This window comes from Sebastes umbrosus, chromosome 11 (assembly GCF_015220745.1).
Source record: "Sebastes umbrosus isolate fSebUmb1 chromosome 11, fSebUmb1.pri, whole genome shotgun sequence".
Taxonomy (NCBI): Eukaryota; Metazoa; Chordata; class Actinopteri; order Perciformes; family Sebastidae; genus Sebastes; species Sebastes umbrosus.
The window spans coordinates 6,503,859-6,525,240 of record NC_051279.1 but is presented as its reverse complement, the minus strand read 5'-3'; the positions used below and the strand labels follow the sequence as shown (position 1 = coordinate 6,525,240).

The 21,382-nt window shown below is 40.3% G+C and overlaps 1 protein-coding gene across 3 annotated transcripts in view; it reads left to right on the top strand.

The window, feature by feature from the left end:
- The window catches only part of LOC119496693 (thrombospondin type-1 domain-containing protein 7A), a 183,193-nt gene that overhangs the window by 74,498 nt on the left and 87,313 nt on the right, over positions 1-21,382 (top strand). For 2 of the 3 annotated variants that reach the window (XM_037784191.1, XM_037784189.1), the window contains exons 5-8: positions 5,188-5,256; positions 10,475-10,630; positions 14,391-14,594; positions 19,501-19,695. In XM_037784191.1, coding sequence (XP_037640119.1) covers positions 5,188-5,256; positions 10,475-10,630; positions 14,391-14,594; positions 19,501-19,695 — 624 coding nt within the window. The remainder of the gene's footprint in view (positions 1-5,187; positions 5,257-10,474; positions 10,631-14,390; positions 14,595-19,500; positions 19,696-21,382) is intronic. The other variant, XM_037784190.1, reaches the window with a different exon arrangement.

Sequence of the window (21,382 nt, the reverse complement as noted above, 5' to 3'; positions counted from 1 at the left end):
ATCTTTTTTTGGGCATCGAAGCTTCGAGGCGTGGAAGGCTGACTTGTTCTTCTGTCTCTTTGTCGCCATCGCCCCCGTTTCAGTGCATGAGACAGCGCAGGTGCCGCACTACTGTACACACACGCACCTCTCACAACAGCGATATACGTCTGAAAATTACTAATAACAATTAATGTTCAGTATGAATAATGAATAATGTTGCGGGATTTATACATTAAGCATTCAAATACTGATTTGGAGGTCGATTACCATGGCAACGGTCGAAGCTTCGAAGCATTCGGGTCAGCCCTAGTAATAACTAGGAGGAGAGCACAGACATCCGCGTTTCTATGAATTAAAAATAATGCGCCGTGTGATTCGTATGCGCTACAAAATTGAATCGCTTTCATCCTTGCTATGCACTTCCACCAAGTTTCCTGAATATCGGGCCTTTAATTTTTATGTAGTCCTTTTAACAAACAGACAAACAAACCAACAAACCAAAAAACCAAAAACATAACCTTCTTGGCGTAAGTAAAAATAATAATATTTTTAAATAATCTATATACAGTATATAGACCTATAAACCTTAAAAACAAAGTTTCAAAGTGCTCTGCGGAAAAAAAATGAATAAAAAAAGAAATAAAATCCAAGATGTAAATAATGAAATTACATAAAAAATGATAATGAAATAATGATAAACAATAATTACAATACTTTACCATACCATCACGACAGATGTGCAGGTGCAGTTAACTTAACATTTGCCCTGTCAAGTGAAGAGATGTGGTTTTAAGAGTCATTTCTGTCTGTCGACTTAAAACTTCAGTTGTATTGATCTCAGGAGGCTGTCAACCGTCTTCCTTCGTTACTGTAGCCAAAGTCAACACCACAGTTGCGTACGTCAAATCTTACAGCACCACGCAGCCTGAAAGTGAAAGAGTTGCCTGAAACTCAAATTAGTTGAACTCTCAAGTGTAACTCAAATAAATTTGATCAAGCGCTGTTACATGACAACTTACATCCCCCAACCCCCCCACGCAGTGTAAGAGAACTGCAGTCTCTTGGTGGATTTGTAGCAGATAATTGCATATCAACTGCTTGTATAGCTGCGTCGGTCTAATCCACATTTTGCCAGTTTTTCTGTTGCTACTGCATTTTGTCTGGCTCTAGCACAGGAAGTTGACATCATAACTCTTAATCCTACTTACAAAGCTCTGATTGGCTCAGTTGTTTTTCCAACCGAGGAAATTGCCGTCAATGAGCGCAGCGGCAGAACAATTTGAATTGCTGATAAATTCAGCGGTCTGGAAATAGGCTACACAGCTAGTCCAGTGGAGCACTGTGATGTTAAAACTTTCAGCATCAACTTCTTTTTCCAGATATTCTGACCTTTTCTCATGATCCAGAGACAGAAACTGAAAAAAAACACATTGCATTCTGTGCATTAGATTTTTTTTGACTGTATATAAGGGTATATGTCAGCTAGGTTAGCATAGTCGGATAGTTTCCACTCATTCTAAACTGAATGAATACTTTCTAGGTATTATTTTTCCAGAGTAATACCTAGATTTACCAACTATTGTGAGGTAAGTTTAATGTATTGTTTATACCCCTAAAAGCATCTGATTAGACGTCTTTAGTAGCTAAAACATGTATTAAGTTGTAGTGCAACCAGATTCAGTAGATGACGAGTAGTTACTCAATACTCCAGAAGGAGCATACGCAAAAAGGTTAATGCAAATGAGTTTTAACGCCACTGATTTCTTTAACGCATTAAGGCAACTTGCGATTATTAGGTTGTAACAGGCTCAGTTTTAGAGTGAGGATACTGGCATTATCTGAAACTAGAAAACCTAAGGAATCCATTGTTACCAACCATGTCATACTAGCTCCTCGCCACAGAGGCTAAATAACGCTCGAAACATGCGCTACATTTTGGCGAGGAAAAACTAGCATGGCGATTTTGAAAGGGGTTAAATATTTTAATCGATTGACAGCCCTAGTTGCAACACATTCTCACTCCCAACTCATCAAATACCGATGCTTGGTCAGTGGCCCTTTGCTTCAAACTATGATGCGCTAGGTGCCCATCTAGCTTCAGTTTTAAACATGTCAGGGACAAAATGTCAGTTTCCTTTCATTACATGCATAGTGTCTTTTCAAAATAAACTCCTAACGTAGGTTTATTTAGTTTTCAGGTTTACTTACGCAATAAAACTACTTGGTTAGGTTTAGGAAAAGGTCATAGTTTGGGTTAAAATAAGTATGTTTGTTGTGTAAAATAGGTAATGTAACTGGCATTAGTAAAGTCCGGAAGTTACCTAACAAAACTATGATAAAATAAGTCAATGTTGACTTGGTTTCACACAGGACACGAACAGTGGTCTCCTGGATGAAAGACCTGTGTTTGTTTGACCCATCCAATGGGTTGACATTGGAGTTAGTTGAAATCATGGCGCGTCTCATTCAGACACTTAAGTGTGCCTCGTGTGTCGGTATCAGACACCGAGGAGCACTGACCAAGCTGCGGTACTTGACAAGGTGGAGAACGGGTCGTTTATTCATGTGAATAGGTTACAGTTTATTACATAATATTTCTTCTGCTTCTTTTTAATATTAATCTAAAACTATCTTGATGTTGAATAAATTCTTGATGGATGACTTGTAAAGGGAGGGCTGGCAGTGCATTTGCAATGCTGAAGCATTGTTTCTCAGGCTTTGAATTGATCTGCAGTCCTTTGATTCTCTGTGTATCAGCCCTAATCAAAGAATAATGAGACTGGTAGCCAAGACTAAATCCATCGACAGAGACTGTTCAGACAAAGCATATGGTATAAAATAAGAACGGATGATTCATGTGGACTTTATGAGATTGCATGTCCTTGCTGTAGGGGCTATAGGGCAAGTGGGTGCATACAGTTCATGTACCTGCAATGAAACAGAAGCGATTCTACACATTTAGCCGCCTATAACCTCTAAGATACAGTTAAAGATGCACATATACAAGCGTGGTGTTGTCAGGGCCGGCTGTGCAGAAGTGTGCGTGACTTGTGTGTGTGAGTCTTTGCACAAGCACACACACATGCACAAAGTTCTTATCTTCTTGGCGCAGAATTTCTTTCCCCTCTGTTGGGGGGTAATCTTCCAGCATACCACTGAGACAGAGAGGCAGACAGTGGCTCAGTGAAGTTTGCTGCAACCAGCGCTCTCTCTCTCTCTCCTCTCTCTCCTCTCTCATGCATAAATATCACCACGCAAAAGGGGCGGAAGATACCCTCAGGCCGCGATCTGGAATCAGCTTACCACCTCCTAAACCTTAACCTTAATCTTTAGTGGGGAATTACTCCGATCTGACCCTAGATCTGTATCGCAGCCTAAGTAACATCCGGCACTTCCTCAGCTAAGGCTGTGGAAGTTTTGGTTTTGGTTTCTACACAGCAGCTGCAGCATATGGATCCCTAAAGCACTTCTCCCAACCCTGTGGGAGTTGACATTTTGGTCACCTTTCCCACCATTTGACAAGAAGATTGAGTTAAAAGCCCTTTAAAGGTGCATTAACACTGAGTGTTTCAGGGGAGTGAGGGGGGGGGGGGGGGTATTCATATTCTCAAGTTCATTCTGTCATTGCAGTTTAGAACAATGTCTTTTGAACGCAGGTGGCACCGAAATTACAGTGAACGAAGTTAAGTGACAGAAGATATGAAAAGAGTAGTTCAACATTTTCTTTATGAGAGTTAAGGCCTTTACACACTGGCGGTGTTTTTTTTTGTTTTTGTGCAATTAATTTGCACGTCAGTGAAACGTTTTTGTCATGAGTACTTTCACACAGAACTCAAATATTGTGCGGCAAAAAGCAACATGATTTTTTGGGAACAACTGTTTGAGTGTTGGGAACACTTTAAGCCAATGCTGAAGTGCCTTAAACCTGCATTCTTTCTAATAGCCAGCAGGAGGCGACTCCTCTGGTTGCAAAAAGAAGTCTGATTGTATAGAAGTCTATGAAAAAATGACCCTACTTCTCACTTGATTTATTACCTCAGTAAATATTATAAACATGAGTTTATGGTCTCAATCGCTAGTTTCAAGTCTTCTTCAATACAGCATGATGTTCATTTAGTAAATTATGGTCCCATTTAGAGTCAAATCGGCCATAAAGCAGGGGACGCTTTATGGCCACGGTGTGTTTCCAGTTCACGAAAGTTAATGAAACATTTTGGTCGCCTAAAAATGTCTTGTTCAGCTTTCTCGTGTCACTGCTGGTTGCAAATAGACAAGATGGCGACGGACAAAATGCCAAACTCAAGGCAAGTAACCAATGGGGGATGTCATGGTGACTAGGTTCACTTCTTATATACAGTCTATGGTTTATCCGTGAATCCAGAGCTACTGTGCAGAGTCTCCAGCTACAGTACAGCGTGGGTTGCCAGTTTTGGTTTTCATTTCTGTACAGGCACAATAGTACCAAACCTTGAAACCTCACAAGACTTTGGGATGCTACTCAGAGTCACTACACCTGGCTGTTGTTTACCAAGGCATTCTAGCTCCTAACTCCTCCTGAAACCACACACTGATGTTTTACCATTTCATTTGTACAGGTCGTTAAGCAAACATTTAATTAGTCAGCTTTAGAGCTGTTGATGGGTGTATTTTGAGCAGAGCTGGCTAGCTGGTTCCCCCTGCATCCAATTTTTTATGCTAAGCTATAAGACATCCTGACTCCTGCCACTTAACACAGACGTCAGAGTGATATCAATCTTTTCATCTCAATCTGAAAGACTGCAAATGGAGCATAAAATGTTGAACTATTCCTTTAAATGCCTGGAAAGACCTCAGTTAAGTTTGTTACTTTGAAGTTAAAAAAGACTGTAATCAGATTTCTTTTGATCCCTCAACACCAAGATCTCCAACCTGATATGATGGCATGGTCACCAAACGTCCATGTGGCTTTTTGAGTCTGATTTGGCCATGTCAAAATAAATGAACCACACAGAAACCAAAGATAATAACAGACAGATTTAATCATGTTCTTAAAGCTTTAATAGTAAACAAGGCCGGGATACGAGGTCCAGCTCTCCTGCTGTTGCTGCATTAGTCTCTGCCTGTCTCTTGTGTGCTGTTTCCCGTCACCGTCTGTGTTTGTTTGATAGTGCCTCCATCTCCCCGGTGTGTGCGTAGCTAATAGCGCTATCTCCCCTGTAATTGCAGCGGGTCAGACCCAAAGACAGCAGAAGCCTAGTGTCCCCCCTCTCCTCTCCATCACCTTCCAGATTACAGGTAGGTGTTTTTAGTCACGCTGATAACGAAGCTCCAGCCTCTCCCTCTGCTTTATGCCTCCCACGTCTCTCTTTTTCCCCCTCTCCCTTTTTCTCATTGTCAGTTTCCTCTCCTCTCCTCTCCTCTCCTCTCCTCTTCTCCTCATTTCTTCTCCTCTCCTCTCTTTTCCTCACTTGTTCTCTCCTCTCCTCCTTGTTTCTTCTCCTCTCCTATACTCTCCTTTCCTCTCCTTTCTTCTCCTCTCCTCTCCTCCTCCTCCTCACCTCCTTGTTTCCTCTCATCTCCTCTCTTCTGCTATCCTCTCCTCTCCTCCTTGTTCCTTCTCATGTCGCCTCCTAACCTCTTCCCTTGTCTCTTCTCCTCTCTGCTATTCCTGTTTCTTCTCCTCCTCTCCTCCTCCTCTCCAGACCTATTACCTTGTTTCCTCTCCTTTCCTTTTTTTCAATTCCTCTCCATCCTTGTTTCCTCTCCTGTTCTCTTCTCTCCTTGTTCCTCCTCTCCACGCCTCTCTTCTCCTCTCTGCCCACTTTCCTCTCCTTGTTTCTTCTTCTCTCCTCATTTCTCCTCTTCTTCTATTCTTGTTTCCTAACCTCTCCTCTCCTCCCCTCTCTTCTCCTTCTCTCTCTCCTCTTAGCCTTTCCTTTTCCTCTGCTCTCCTCTTTTGAAAATGACACAAATGCACAGATGTACCACAAAGAAAAAAGAAAACATGTTATAGTAATAATTAAAATGTTGATTTTAACAACACTTTGAAGCTTCTTCCCACCACTGTGATGCTTTAGGTTTATGATGACGTTAACTCTACACAACATTTCAACACGTTTCAACAAAGTTAACCCAGTAGCCCGGGCTGCTCCTCTTTATCTAGACTGCTCAGTAATATTGCCAAATCCAACAAAGGGACAAGTAGTATTACAACAAAGTTATGTATTCTCCCATAAAAATCTGGGCAGAAGAGTTGAAGCTTTGTTCCCCCACAAACAGAATATGGATGTCGAGACGTGAGACGTTTTCCACCGCTGCAGACAGTAAGCCACACTCGCATGAGGGATTTCTTTCCTCCGTTGTCAGTTCAGCACAATAGAAAAATGAGCTCGCTGGAGAGCACACTGTAAAATAGACTAATAGAGAAGTATAGAGAAAAAATATTCTCTACTCTGTTGGTCCTCAATTTTGTATCCCCAAATGGATTGATGTTAAAAGATTGAAGTCAGTGTAGTTCCCCAATAAGACGTGGATTAACATTGGCTCAGCAAACTCAGTATTTGACTTTCAGTGTATTTGTAGGAGGAATTAACCATTTTGCATTTCAAAAGCCCCACTTGCCTTCTTCCCCTGTACAGTTCTAAGGGAATTATGATTCCCTCTCTTGACTATGTGAGACTTTAAGCTCTTAGATGTCTTGTAGGAACAGTTGGAATACAGGAAATAGTGTCTCAGGTTGAACATGTGAAGAGATTTTTTTTTTTGTAAAACACTAAATATCCACCATAAAAAAAAACACATTTGAAATGTATCGCTCAATACTTGAAAAAGGGAGATCAATCCAGCCTTATACTTTGAAGAGAAAAGTCTCGTGTACGTAGATATCTTCACCATTGATGTCTTAAGACCGAGCATCAGTTTACACAAAAGATGGATTTCCTTTTTCGTGAGGATAAAACTTTGTAATATCTCACACAAAAATCTACGGAAGCCCTGAGAGGCAAGTGAGAGAAGAAAAAAAAGAAATCTGGTGATCTATATCTCATCTAAATTGCTTTCTCTTGTGTTTATGAGTTAAAAAGAACAGGTGAAAAAAAGGTTTTGCCAGGATAATCTTTCTAAATTACTTTTTTTCACCTGTGAAAACAGCTGAAAAAAATGGCACATGATTTTAGTCATGTATATTGACCGTTAGACAGATGTCAACCGTTCAGGATTTTTCGGGCGGGCCTAAAACCATGGCTCGATGAAGCACGGGAGCCATCCTTAGCGTAACCCCTCCCCCAACACTATATAAAAACCAGAGCACATAGCATCAGTGGTTCTCCCCCTCAATCCCGAGCTACAACACTTACTTACCTCAGCTTACAGTTTGCTAGCAGTGGTGTACCGGCCATCTGGCGCACCGTGACAAATCCCAGTGGGCTGTCTTGTCATTCGAGGTGTGCATGAGAACGTGCTGCGTGCGTGTTCCAGGGCTGGGCTCATTGACCAATCACAGCCAAGTTAGTTAAACGTGTGCTTACATCATAGGCTCTAGACTCTACTGTTGGGGCTGTAAACCGGTGGATAAGTAGTTTTGAACGTCACAACCCCCGCGAAATGATTCATTATACTCAGAATAATGAGATAGATTGGGTCCGATAACATTTGGAAAGTCTAGAAGAGTTGCACGATTGAATTATTTTATCCCCGTTCAAGTTAGCATACGGCTAAACCGGAAGTTAACAGTCTGCAAAAGTAGCGTCCAGCAGTGTGAGATGGCCAACGAGAAGAATCACCCTCGTTAGTGGACACGCCTCCCCAGCGTTTCGGAGCAGAGAATACTGATTATCTTTTCACGATTGGAAAACCTTATTTGATATACTTGGTGTTTTTAATCTTTCAAATTTGGCTCATTGGTTATTAACACATTTGTCTGTGGTGTGACAAACTCAGAACACATTTTATTTTTGCTTTACCCAAATTTAAAGTCATAAACACTGGAGAAAAAAAAATGGATCACATGAATTTAGTTATTCTCACTTGCCTCTCAGGGCTTCCGTAGATAGCACAACAGATGGTACCAAATCAGCACTTCACTACTCTCCAGTAGCATCAAATTAAAATGAAAGTCTACTTTCACGAACAGGTGTTGAAGCACTGCAGTATCATGAGTTGACTACAGAATATGAAACCACCACTAGACTCACTTTAGAGTAGCTGAAATTATATCATCCCTTACAATGAACATAGGACTCAAAATATCTCCTGTATTTTTGATAATTTCATTCCAACATGTTTTCAGTGTAGGAGTTAAATTATTCCAGAGGGAGATATGATAGATACAATACAGTGGGAGTTAAGCTTTTATGTATCAGCTCCGAAGAATAACTAAATTTTTATGTTTTTATGCAGTTTAATACCAGTTATCCATTAGTACTGAATTTTAGAGGGGAATTAGATTCACATGCAGAGCTGCACGTGTTTGCTCTGAATGTGTGTGCAGGTGGGAAAAGGAAAAAGGTTTAAGAAGTGTCAGGCGGAGTGTGGAGCTCCAGGCGGGGGGTTGAACCTGTCTGCTGATTGAGCAGGACTCACTCTTATCACCAAGGACGACCGGGAAGCACAGAGGTTGTGTCCTGGTGGTTTAAAGCAATTATAGGTTGACATTTTTGGGCGCTCATTCGCTTTCTTGACGAGAGTTAGACGAGAAGATTGATACATTTTCATATCCCTCCGCTAAATATGAAGAACCAGCCAGTTAGCTTAGCTACAAAATCCACCTACAAGCATTTTATATAACATGTTATATCTCGTTGATTTAATCCACACAAAAACTGAAGTGATACGGGGCTTTTGTGCCATTTTTATTATTATTTACTATTATTTACCCCTTAATATCCTCTAGTATTAGAAATGTTTTTTAGACACTTCGGTTTTTGTACACATTAAACAAACAAGAGATAATGTGTTAATTGGTGATCTTTAAAGGTGCCGGTAGGAAAGTTTTGTTACCTTCAGACAGAGCTGGGCTGGCTGTTCCCCGCTGTTTCCAGTCTTAATGCTAAGCTAAGTTAACCGGCTATTTAATGTATCGATCTTTTCATTTAAAGGCCTTTACACACCACCAGCATTTTTTTTCGTGCGATCAATTCACATGTCAATATATATTTTTTCCGTAATTTTTTCACACAGAACGCAAATATTATGTGGCGAAAAAACTGTGTACTTTATTTTCGGAACAAGGTTGATTTTTTTAGCTTTCGCACCGCGAATAAAGGCATCAACCAATCGAGTTGTGCCCATATGTTTATGAAAAAACAACAACAACACAAATGCTCCGTAGTCCAAATGGCAAACTGGCCTTGACAAACCTTGACAAAGGCAGAGCAGATCCACTCCTTCCGTTCTTACCTTTCACAGTAAAAGCCCTAGACATATAATATTTGCAGGTGAGTATTTAGCATTTTCGTGCCGTTTATTAGCTTTACACCACCATGCAAACAGGACACCGCCTCCATTCTTCTAGGTCATCCTTGGTGATGAGAGTGAGTCAAGAAAGCAACATTTCCAATATTTACCAAATGTTGAATTATTCCCATAAGGCCTATACCACATCACATACCAGTGCCACTTTCTAGGATTTAGTCTGACCAAAGGTTCTAGTCAAAAGTCCCCTTTTTCTCTCTGTGTCTTCATATTTCCTTCAATCTCCACCTTCTAGTATCGAGTGAAGACTCAAAAAGAAACATAGCTGCACAGCTCTAGAAGATACAGTAGCACTACTTTGAAATGACACTGACACAAACATACATATTTTATGTGCATGCATAAATGCATAAATTCTGCATCTTCAGAAACTCCACACTTCACATTTATTTATCGTGGCACGGTTCAGCAGACATGTAGAAATGTATTCTGCACAGTTGTCACAGAGCTGTGCCTTGCATGGCGATAGCATTTCTCCTTTTCATTTTCGACGAAAGTTCCTCAGTGGGAGTTCAGACAGGCATGCATTCACCAGTTGCATCATAGAAAGGGCTTTCTAAATCATAGCACGACTAAGGAAAGAAGGTGCCAAATTACACCTCATTGGAATAAACATGAGCCAAGACATTGTCACTGTTCTCTTACACCTTTAGTGTTGTATTGTTGCATCCTGTCTCCGGTGAGAGTCGGTGGGCAAGGTTCCACAATGTTTTATGTTGCTTGCAAGGCGCTGCACGAGATAATTATTGCTAATTTATCATTCTGACATGCTAACAGGGAGGCGATAAACAAAACAAAGGGATAATAGTGTCTACTTCACAGGCATGTTTTGTTTTTTTTCTCACTGTGGTTCTCGTCTGCTCTCTATAGGGACTCCAATGCCAGGAATAAAAGTAAATAAGCATTTTTGTGTCCCTTGTTCCTTTTGATTGCAATGCTGGTAAAACTCCCTCACATAAAGGCAAACCAGAATAGGATCAAAGTAAAGCAGGTTCATTTTATCTGCTGCTTATTTTGTTTTCCTTTTTGATCATCTGCACAGCCTCCCGCCCGGTGGAAAACAAGCAGTGCGAGGGTCCGATACCCAACAGGTCCCAGCTGTGCCAAATCCCCTGTCCCATCGACTGTGAGGTGTCGCCGTGGGGCGCCTGGGGGCCGTGCACCTTCGAGAACTGTGATGACCAGGCTGCAAAGAAAGGTACGGAGACATGGTCGCAATAGATGACGTCATGGTTATAAGGGCTGTTCCGAATACCGTTTTTGGCTTGGAAACTTTGGTGAGAAATATTCGAAGATTATCGAAGCTTCGCAGCACGGTGCGGTGCAGCAGGCTGACATATTCTTCTGTCTTTCTGTCTCCTTCTCACCCGTTTCAGTGCCTGGGACAATAGCGCTGCTGCCCCACTACTGTACACACACGCACCTCTACATCTCAACAAACAGCGATATCCATCTGAGAATAACTGATAATAATTCATGAATAATGATTATTCCTTATTTCATGGGCTATTTTGGGATTTATACATAATGATTCCACAAAAAATTAAATACTTATTAGGACTGTCAATCTATTAAAATATTAATCGTGATCAATCGAAAATTAATAACACATTTTTTATCAGTTCAAAATGTACCTTAAAGGGAGATATGTCAAGTATTTAATACTATCATCAACATGAGAGTGGAAAAATATGCTTCCTTTATGCAAATATATGTATATATTTATTATTGGAAATCAATTGACAACACAAAACAATGACAGATATTGTCCATAAACCCTCACAGGTACTGCATTTAACATAAAAAAATATGCTCAAATCATAACATGGCAAACTGCAGCCCAACAGGCAACAACAGCTGTCAGTGTGTCAGTGTGCTGACTTGACTATGACTTGCCCCAAACTGCATGTGATTATCATAAAGTGGGCATGTCTGTAAAGGGGAGACTCGTGAGTACCCACAGAACCCATTTTCATTCACATTTCTAGAGGTCAGAGGTCAAGGGACCCCTTTGAGTATGGCTATGGCAGTTTTTCCTCGCCATTTTGACTAAGTTTGGAGCGTTATTTAGGCTCCTTTGCGATGAGCTAGTTTGACATGGTTGGTACCAATGGATTCCTCAGGTTTTATAGTTTCATATGATATCAGTATCTTCACTCTAGCTTTAAAAAAGCCAGCTACAACCTCCAAAATATCAGTTGCGTTAATGTGTTAAAGTTATAAGTGGCGTTAAAATGATTTCGCGTTAACGCATTATTATCGTTAACTTTGACAGCCCTAATAACGGCCTAATGGTCAAAGCTTCGAAGCATTCAATACTGATTTGGAGGTCGATTACCATGGCAACGGCCAAAGCTTCGAAGCATTCGGGGCAGCCCTAATGGTTTTTATGATTTATTTTGAACCTACCAATCTCATGCCAGTTGACATATTTGATGTTTTTCCTGATAAACCCGCCGACCTATCCTTTCCCTCAACATTCATTTCCTTTTTTTTGGCTCTCAAGTAAAGACAGTAAACACGTTATAAATAAACAAGTACATCATCAGTCATTCCCTCGTCCATCTGGCATTGAAATAAATACTGGCAGTTTTACTCTGTGATAAACAACAATGACCTCTTCTTTTCATTCCTTGCTCTTGTTTCCTTCCAGTATCTATAAAAATGTATTAGAATAAATGTGGAAATAATATATAATAAAACATAAGTTCTTTAATTAATGTTATGTAGACTTTGCTGCAGTAACCAACAAAAAGGTTGTAAAATATTTTGTGGTTTGTTTTTTACAGTGTAGTAAATGCAGCCTGTGCTCCACCTAACACTTTATATATTTGCTGAAGAACTGTATAAACATTATTGGTAAATCAGAGAGCATTCGCGAACCTGCAGTCATTATGGTTTTACTACATAATATTACCAGTTTTTATACCAGCTATAACCTTTACTGTATAGCTTCAGAGAATAACACTGAATAGTTAATGATTGAATGTCTGTAGTAGTACCGGAGCAGGACATCTTGTTAAAAATACATAGGAAACATTGCTGTGGGTGGATGTGCAGCTACATTATAATTACATTTTCAATATAAAATGTACCTTTTTTGTATCAGTTTGTAAAATGTTCATGCAGACTTACACATACGTCTAATGCAATATATGTGAAAGAGCTATTAAATGATCGACGTTGTGTTCACTCAAGCTTGTAAAAAATGTCAGTGTGACTTCCGCATGACTTGGTTCATTGGTCACATGTACATGCACATACATGGCTGTTCGTCTGTGACATTACTGGAAGTAAAAACCTCACTTCATACTAGAACAAGATGGGCAGGGTAAGATTTGTGGCAAGCCTTGAAGCTCGGTACATGTGGGGAAACCATCAAGGTTTTTCTCACATTCTCATTAGTATTAATGAGCTGTCTCAACAAGTCAGCCATCAAACCAAAGCAAGCTAATCATCAACATCCATCATCAGCGGTGGAAGAAGTATTCCAATTTTTTTTTTTTACCTAAGTAAAAATACTGTTACCCCAGTTTCAAAATACTCCATTACAAGTGAAAGTCCTGGATTAAAAACCCACTTAAAGGGAAAATTCGGCATCTTTTATGTGGATGTCCAATGGGTGTTGATGGTCAATGTAGTCAATTGAATCAATAAATTACTGTTGTGCTACATTGACCCAGAAAGCTGAGTTTACAGCTGCAAAATCTGTCGTTCTTCCTGCATCCAGCTCCATCCTTTGACGTGACAGTGACGTAGTTGGATGCAAAGAAGAACTACAGGCTGCTTTCTCAGCTTGGATATCTCTTGGTAGCCAGGCGGGCGTCGTGCTTTAGATGCTGCTCAAAAACGCAACTGAATCTTCTTCGCTTTTACAGTGATCAACCGCTTATATAGATCAAAAAGCTTGGGAAGGAATCATTCCTATACAAATGCTGTTTAAGTAATTTACTCATAGTAATCAAGTAGTTAGCTTACAGTGTTCATTTTGGGTCTTTTCATACATTACATACATATGGAAAAACATTTTAACACTACGTTAGACTAACGTTTTGTTTTGTTTTTTATTTTGCTCTCTTGATACTTTGCCTTGTGGACCGTCTGCTCTCCGACTGGATATCTGAAACTGATGCTGCGTGCACATTGATATCATGATGGGAAAAGGAAAGTCATCTCTGAATGAAAAACAAATGCGAAAGGGGAATGTGGATTGATAATGCCTGGTTACGCAATGCCCTCAAAGTGAAACTATGCCGATCCTCAACCGGCTCTGCGGCACACACATGCAGACCGGTGCCCGTCTCCCTCCATGCCGCTAATGCCCAATGTCAGCTGGGATTGGCTAGGGTTGTTTTTATTGTTTTTGTTTGATGACTGTGTGGTATCGCTGACTATACAACAAATTGCCCCTAGGGGATAATAAAGTTTTCCTTAACCTTGAGCCCTCCCTGTTACCCTGAATAGGATAAGCGGTTACAAATGATTGGTGGATGGATACAAATAAAATGTTTTTGAAACTGATACCAACCCTAGCATTAGTTTTAAAGTCTTTTTTTTTGTTTTTAAGATTTTTTTTTTGCTTCTTTATTTCACAGATGACAGTTTAGAGATGGGGGAGAGAGAGATATGCGTGTGACATGCGACGGGACGTTGCGGTTATATTTCTTGCGCTCTACCCAGGCGCACATTAATTTTAAAAACGTAATCTCAAAAGTAACTAGCAGCTAAAGCTGTCAAATAAATGTAGTGGATTAAAAGTTCAATATTTGTCACTGATATGCAGAGGAGTAGAAGTATTAAGTACTTCTTGATAAATTACTAGTTACCTTCCACTTCCCACTGTCTATCATTCACACGAGAGAAAGCGTTCTGTAAACATATTGTTGATGTAGATTTGATGTGATTCTAAATGTAGAAACAGTTTGTCACTTGTGATGACGGTCTTTATATTCTTTCAGGTTTCAAACTGAGAAAGCGTCAGATCACCAACGTGCCAACGGGAGGGCCTGGAAACTGTCCGCACCTGGTGGAGGCGGTGCCGTGCGACGAGCCCAGTTGTTACGACTGGGAGCTGGTCGGCCTGGATCAGTGTGCTCCTGACGAAGAGAAGCCGTGTGGCCCCGGCGCCCAGCTCCCACAGGTCCAGTGTGTCAACAGCAACGGTGAGAAGAGTTCGAGAATCCAGTCTCATTATTCAAGTTGACATTATCGAGCCAGTTCCCACTTGCTGCTCGCTCATCCTTAAGAGTGCGTTGTGCTTTTGACCCACCTCCATTTGCAATAAGAAGTGCAGGCCTGACCTTGTGTGCAAAATCCCATATTTTTCGAGATCACCTCTCCACTGACCCTCTAACTTTCGCTGTACACTCTCTACGTGAGGAGATTTCCATGAGTGGGCTCCATTCAACAACTTTGTTAGGAGTTCTCTCCAGACTCCTCTCCCTCCAGCCCTCCTTCCTCTCTCTCTCTCTCTCTCTCTCTCTCTCTCTCTCTCCCTCCCTGTTAAACCTCTCCCACTTTAACGCTCGCTTGATTCAGCGTTGCCACCTCTCTCACGCTGTCTCTCTCATTACAGTCTTCCTCTCGGCACGCACAATTAAACCTTACTCTCGCTAAATCAAATCAATCCTCCGTGGCCACGGGTCTTGGAGTAGCTAGTGCCCTTTGCTGCTCCTGATTTTTACTGCTACTCTTTATGACTGTAAATCTTTAATATAAGGGTGCAGAGAGGCTTTTCAGACTCCCTATTGCCTTCAGGTTGTGGATGAATGTTTGACAAAATAAGGCACAATACATTATTGATTTTGCATTTTTCTAGGCAGGGTGTAGATTACATACCGTTTATATTTATTCAGCATGTAAAGTTAGAACGTGCTGCAGGACTGGGAAACACACGTAGTCCTGAATGTGCTCAGTAAATCTTAATTTTATGATACTGTGCGGTGACTTTGTTCATGTTTTCCCCACTAGAGAGCTTGATTTGTCCTTCTAACGTCTCCCACAAATCACAGTTCATGCATCAACTGCAGGTATTTGGTGAAGTTGTACCGCAGGACTACTCTGCACTGTTCTTTCTCCCCCTGACTTTGGTTGATTGATCCCTCCCACATTCACTCCCTCATCTGATGAAAATTGATTTGTTCTGTTTGGATTTTCACTCCGCTTTTCGCCTCAGAGAGTTTTCACTGCAATGTCAGCTGTATATTTTCTCCCAGTGTGTCCCGGTCATAAAAGAAAAAGGCCACACAGCCGGGCCCCAGACAACAGGCGAAGGTCGATACAAATGTTATTGAAACTGGCTATTGATATTCCCCATGCTGACTGCCCGCCCACTTAGGCAGGGAGCCGTTTCTTCTCTGCACACTAAGCATGGAGGTTTTCCTCTCGTTGTGGGTGTTCTGCTCATTCATGTTTTCACTGTGTGAGCCTGAAAACCGCTTGAGTCCCTTGTCACTTCTTATTTTCATGCCTCCTCAGTTCAGTCATGATTGGTTCGCTGCATGCATAGCTGTCAAAGTGACATCTTAATGCAAAGTCAGGCCCCAGTCTGACTTTTGAAGCTCCTCCGCTTGAAATTTCAATTCAACCACTGAATGGTTTACATTTTCCTGGGTGTATGCATCGCTTTCAGTGAGGAAATATTCTCTGCTTGGCTCATTGCAGTGCATGAAGCAACATAGAAAGGATATGTGGGTTAATACAATCCACTTATGGCTGATGCTAGGAGCTCATTAATAAAACATGGACGTTAGTGTAGAAATGTGAGAATCCCATGTGAGTTTGCTCTTTCCATGTTCAACGCCACTTTAATATGGAGAGTGGCCAGAGTCCAGAGTGCATCAATATGAATATATAATATACAGATCATCCATAAAAAGGGTCATAATCAACTGTCATGTCAATATGGAAAACATAAGTGAAATGGTTTGAGTTTTCTGTGGCAGCTTATGTAAATCCAGGAATATATCAGGCTTGTCAGTGGTCTGAATGCTGTTGGCTATTTGTGGTGCTTAGTTTAAAGATTGTTGATGCTTTACAGGTTCATTGATGCAGTCTGTGATTAAACATGATTCGCAAATAAGGTTTTACTCAGTTAAGTTTGGATTTAAAGCTGTACAAGGCAACATATACTCTAATAGACGACAAGAGATATCTGGCTTTATAACTTATTCAATTATGTTAATGTTACCTATAAATCTTTGAATTAGATGTCAGTAAACTCCATCCACGTTTGCAAACCTGGCCTGGATCAGGATTGCTTTATAAATATATATAGAAAGTTGGATCACTGGGTCAATAAATGTAGCTGGACAGAATTCACTCCTGCTGCTGTTTAGGAAACAGTTTGTATTTTGTTTGTACTGTACGTTTCAAATCTTCAATTCATGTCGGCAGATTTCCTTTCTTGTTTCTAACCCGGCCACATGTCGATCAAAGTATGCCAAGTTGATACTTACTTGCGCAAGTTTGGAGAATATATCCTTCCTAAGTTGTCTCGGGGAGAACAGACGTCTTGAGAAAACAAGCACGTCTCCACAATTCAAAAATGAGCTGTGCGCTTGACATCGCGCCATCAATTAAGACGCACAGATGTTCATTTTGCCAGCTGCTCCGACGTCTCTCTGCTGAAGTGTAGTTTGTAGGGTGATAATCTAAATCTTGCAATGAATCTTTCAGCCCCTCAAGTTTATTCTCATTGCCCAAATTACCACCAAGTGTATCTCATGTTCTCCTCACGTTTGGAGTTTGGTTTTGGGATTTATTCCTCAATCACAAATGTACCAAGGAGGACAAAACAATGCACACTGAACAACATAATTTAATTTGGGTAAATAAACCAATATAATAATAAGAAAAGGCTCTTTACGTTGATATAATGGAACAAAAACAGGGTGATAAATGGGAAATTCTGTTGCAATTATAGAGGGGATGAGGATATCTTGGTACCATTAAGGTTTCATTTTTAATAAAAGAGCTATATAGGGTTAATTTGTTTTATATGGTGGGCGAATATAATAGGCTAATATCAGTGCAGTACCTTTATAAAAGATTCCCCTGATATGACTATCATCAGTAATTGCCTGTTATTAAAATTCCTTCTATTCTTTTATTTAACACCATGAAATTACATCTGAAAATACTGTGATTCAATACCTGGAAACACAGATGGTAGTTTCTGAGTTACAACGTTTACCCATAAACACATATGGAATTTTAGAAAGTTATAACCATTAATTACTCTCGCAAGAACAAAACCACCTGTTTTGGCTTTCAACATTTAAAGTGTTTACATTGTTGGCCAGAAGCGTTACCTGGAAACACAGATGGTAGTTTCTCAGTAACAAAGTTTACCTGGAAACACATCTGGAATTTTCAAATAAATAACCAATAAACCGAATTTGGAAATGCAAAACCATCTGTTTTAACTTTCAACAGAAGACTTAAGACCCAGAAAGCCAAAACCAAGGAATCATTACCTGGAAACACAGATGGTAGTTTTTTATGTGATAACTGAATCGTGTCTGGCTTTCTCCTTCATTTCTATACCTCAGTTTCAGCATCATTTTTTATAATTACTGATGTTGGTTTACCGAAACACTATTAGCATTAAACATGACTATAATATTACTTCACTATCACTAGCATAGTATCCTAGTTTCTTCATTATATGATATATTTACTAAGATTATACACTATAATTATACCATTATCATTAAGAGCATGTTGATATGATATATCCTTATTATTGTGAGCAGATTACAGTATAATTACCCCATTTTGTTTCTAACCATTGTTACCTTCTTACTAAAGTTAAACCCCAATCTACGACTTCATATAAGGGCCACTGTAAGTAAAAAAAATAAATACAAAAATTACGCAGCCGCAGGAGGGGGTAATATTCTGAGAAAAAATTCAGAATTCCCGATATTAAATTTGTAAATTTACGAGAAAAAACTTAAATATTCTCTGAGATTATAAAGTAATAAATTTGTGAAGACAAAAAAACTCGTAAAAAAATGGTGTTGTTTTTTGTTGTTGTCAAGGAACCACATCGCTTCAATTTGCAAGGTTAGATCAAACTCATCACACCACAGCCCCTTGCCGAGTGTAATGACTGCAATGGATGACCTAATGAAATTATACTTTGCAATTGGATTTAACATTAAGAGAATAGAGCGGTGCAGGAATGAGTCCTAAAACCCGGAAATGAGTCAGCATTTTTGCACTTCCGGTGCCCTCGTCAAAAAGTCAAAACGTTTTTTTCATAGGTTTTTAGTTAGATGCCTGAAATAAGGTCTGTGGTTAACACAAGCTTAAGAGATTTTAATGTTTTGTTCTACGATATAAAATACATCAGTAAATATCCCACTCATAAATTTTGAAGCTTTTAAGCGTCTTAAAAAAAGGCGGTTGCAAACAAGTGGCTAAATGAGACTACTAAACGTCATCACGCCGACTCGTCCGTCTTTACAGCCTTGTTGTGTATACTCGCACTCGTGCAACCGTGGTGTAGTTTGTTAATAGCCTAACGTTAGCTTTTTACTTCTGGCAATTGCTTTTACCCTTCAAAAATCATAGATGGGGTTTTAATTTGTGGAGATTATTGCTGAACAAAACGGTTTAAGTATCATAAACGCTTGTTTGCCACAGAGCTTATTTATGTATATTAATCCAAAATGGAAAAATCCCATTGGCTTTTTGTCAAGGTGCGACGCTAACTTCCTGGTTGGCCTGCAAAAATAGGTCATCCCTTCACCACTCCAGCATCCGGACTTTGAAGAGACGTTGCCATAAATTGGGACTCTTAATTTTGAGTTTTTCTCAGGATATTTCCCCCCCTCCCTCGGCTCTGTAATTATATTTTTTTTAACCTACAATGGACCTAATATCCCGTCATAATATTCTTACTCTGTTGCCATAATATTACCCCATTGTTAACTTGCTATTAGCTCGTACAATGTAAACTGACAATATGGGTGTATTTTATTTTAAAATGCATCTTCAGTCTGTCCTACTTTCTTTCCTCTCAGATTTGATTGTCTTATTTTCTATCACCGTTTCCTTCAGGCGAGGAGGTGGACAAGAATCTCTGCACGTCTTCCTCGGCTCCGGAGCCCGTGCCCTGCGAGGTGCCTTGCTCGCGGGACTGCGTGCTCAGTGACTGGACACCGTGGTCCACTTGCTCTCAGACCTGCTCCAGTAAGACCATCGAGGGGAAGCAGATGAGGACACGTTCCATTCTGGCCTACAACGCCGGGGAAGGTGAGTCTCACCTGCAGACACAGTCTCCTGCGCCATCGTGTATGGAAATATATGCAGATGAGGCCTGGATATTGGCTTAGTCATGGCCTTTCAAGTCGTCCTTTGCTGTCACTCACTGAATGTCTGGATTTCACACTTGTCTGCATGTGCATTTGTCCTTATCTCAAACAGTGTGCTTATCAGTCCTAGTGATTATTTCCGTTGGTCTGTCTCCTCGTCTGACACTTACTTTTTATCTGTTTCTAAGATCATTTCCCCGCATACGCTCTGGTTTAAATCTCTGTGTGCGTCTGCTTGTCTTTCTGTCTTTCTTTTTGTCATGTCTCCCAACATTTTCCTGCGTCTTATCTCTGTGTGTGTGTTTGTGTGTTTTCCTCACAGTCACTGCGATGGTTGTGGCGTGGATCACAGTGATGGAGGGTAACAGTTGTAATTAGAGTTTAGCTGGTAGCTGTTTTAAACCTCTAGCTGTGTGTCTGTACACGTAGCAAAATGTAAATTGTTAGCTTGTTTTGAGTTTTAAAAACGACATTATCATAACAGCTTTAGGGTGACTTATAATTGATTTAAATTAAATTCAGCCAGTTGTATTACAGTCAGGGCTTGTTGGCCATGTGTGAAATAGCTTGAATGTGTTTTTCCGTTGTTCTGCAGTTGTATTACTTTCTGTACTGCATGTCTCACCTGCCACATTAACATATTTCATATCTGTATTTATTAAAGGTCTTTCTCGGGTGCCAAGGTTTCCAGAACTTTTTGGTAAACTTTGATGTTAGACTAGAAATGTAGTAGCTGTACTTGTAGTAGCTTTAGAATGGTTGAGAAATTCAGGAAATCACATCAAACAATGTCCTGTAGGGATGCATGATATACTGTATATCGGGCCTGATAAATTATCAGCCAATAATGGGACATTTAGAGTGTTATGTATTATTCCGATTATGAAATTAAAGCCGATAAATTATCGGCTGATAATACGAAGCCAAATTGCTTTCATTGATTTAACAAGTGCAGCATCTACACAGACAGAGAAGAAGAAGAGCAACAAGCGCAGCTCGCTGACTAGAGAGCCAAACATGTCATAGCCGGTGTGGATGTTTTTCACAGTTTCAGAACAAGACAACACGATTGCAGTTTGCAATATATGTTTTTTGATGTACTTTACTCGACAAAACACTTGTTTTTGTTGTGTTAACATTAGTGATGTCAGATAGATTTGCTTAAGTGAAAGCTATGGAATATTAAATTATCCATCTTTGTTCACTACATCTTAAGGCCCTGACATACCAAGCTGACGGTCGGCCGTTGGCCAGTTTAGGGCCAGAGGTGAGCGTCTGTCGGCATAGTTTTTGAGGTGTGCCCCACATCGTTGGGGCGGCTGTGGCTCAGAGGTATATGAGGTTGTCCACCAATCAGAAGGTCGGTGGTTCGATCCCCGGCTGCTCCAGGTCACATGTCGATGTGTCCTTGAACAAGACACTTAACCCCAAATTGCTCCCGAAGGCATAGCCATTAGTGTGTGAATGAGTATTTAGATTAGATCCTGATGGGCAAAGTTGGCACCTTAACAGCCTCTGCCATCAGTGTATGAATGTGTGTGTGAATTCTGACATGTAGTGTAAATACATTTGAGTGGTCGGAAGACTAGAAAAGAGCTATATAAGTCCAAGTCCAAGTCCATTTGCCA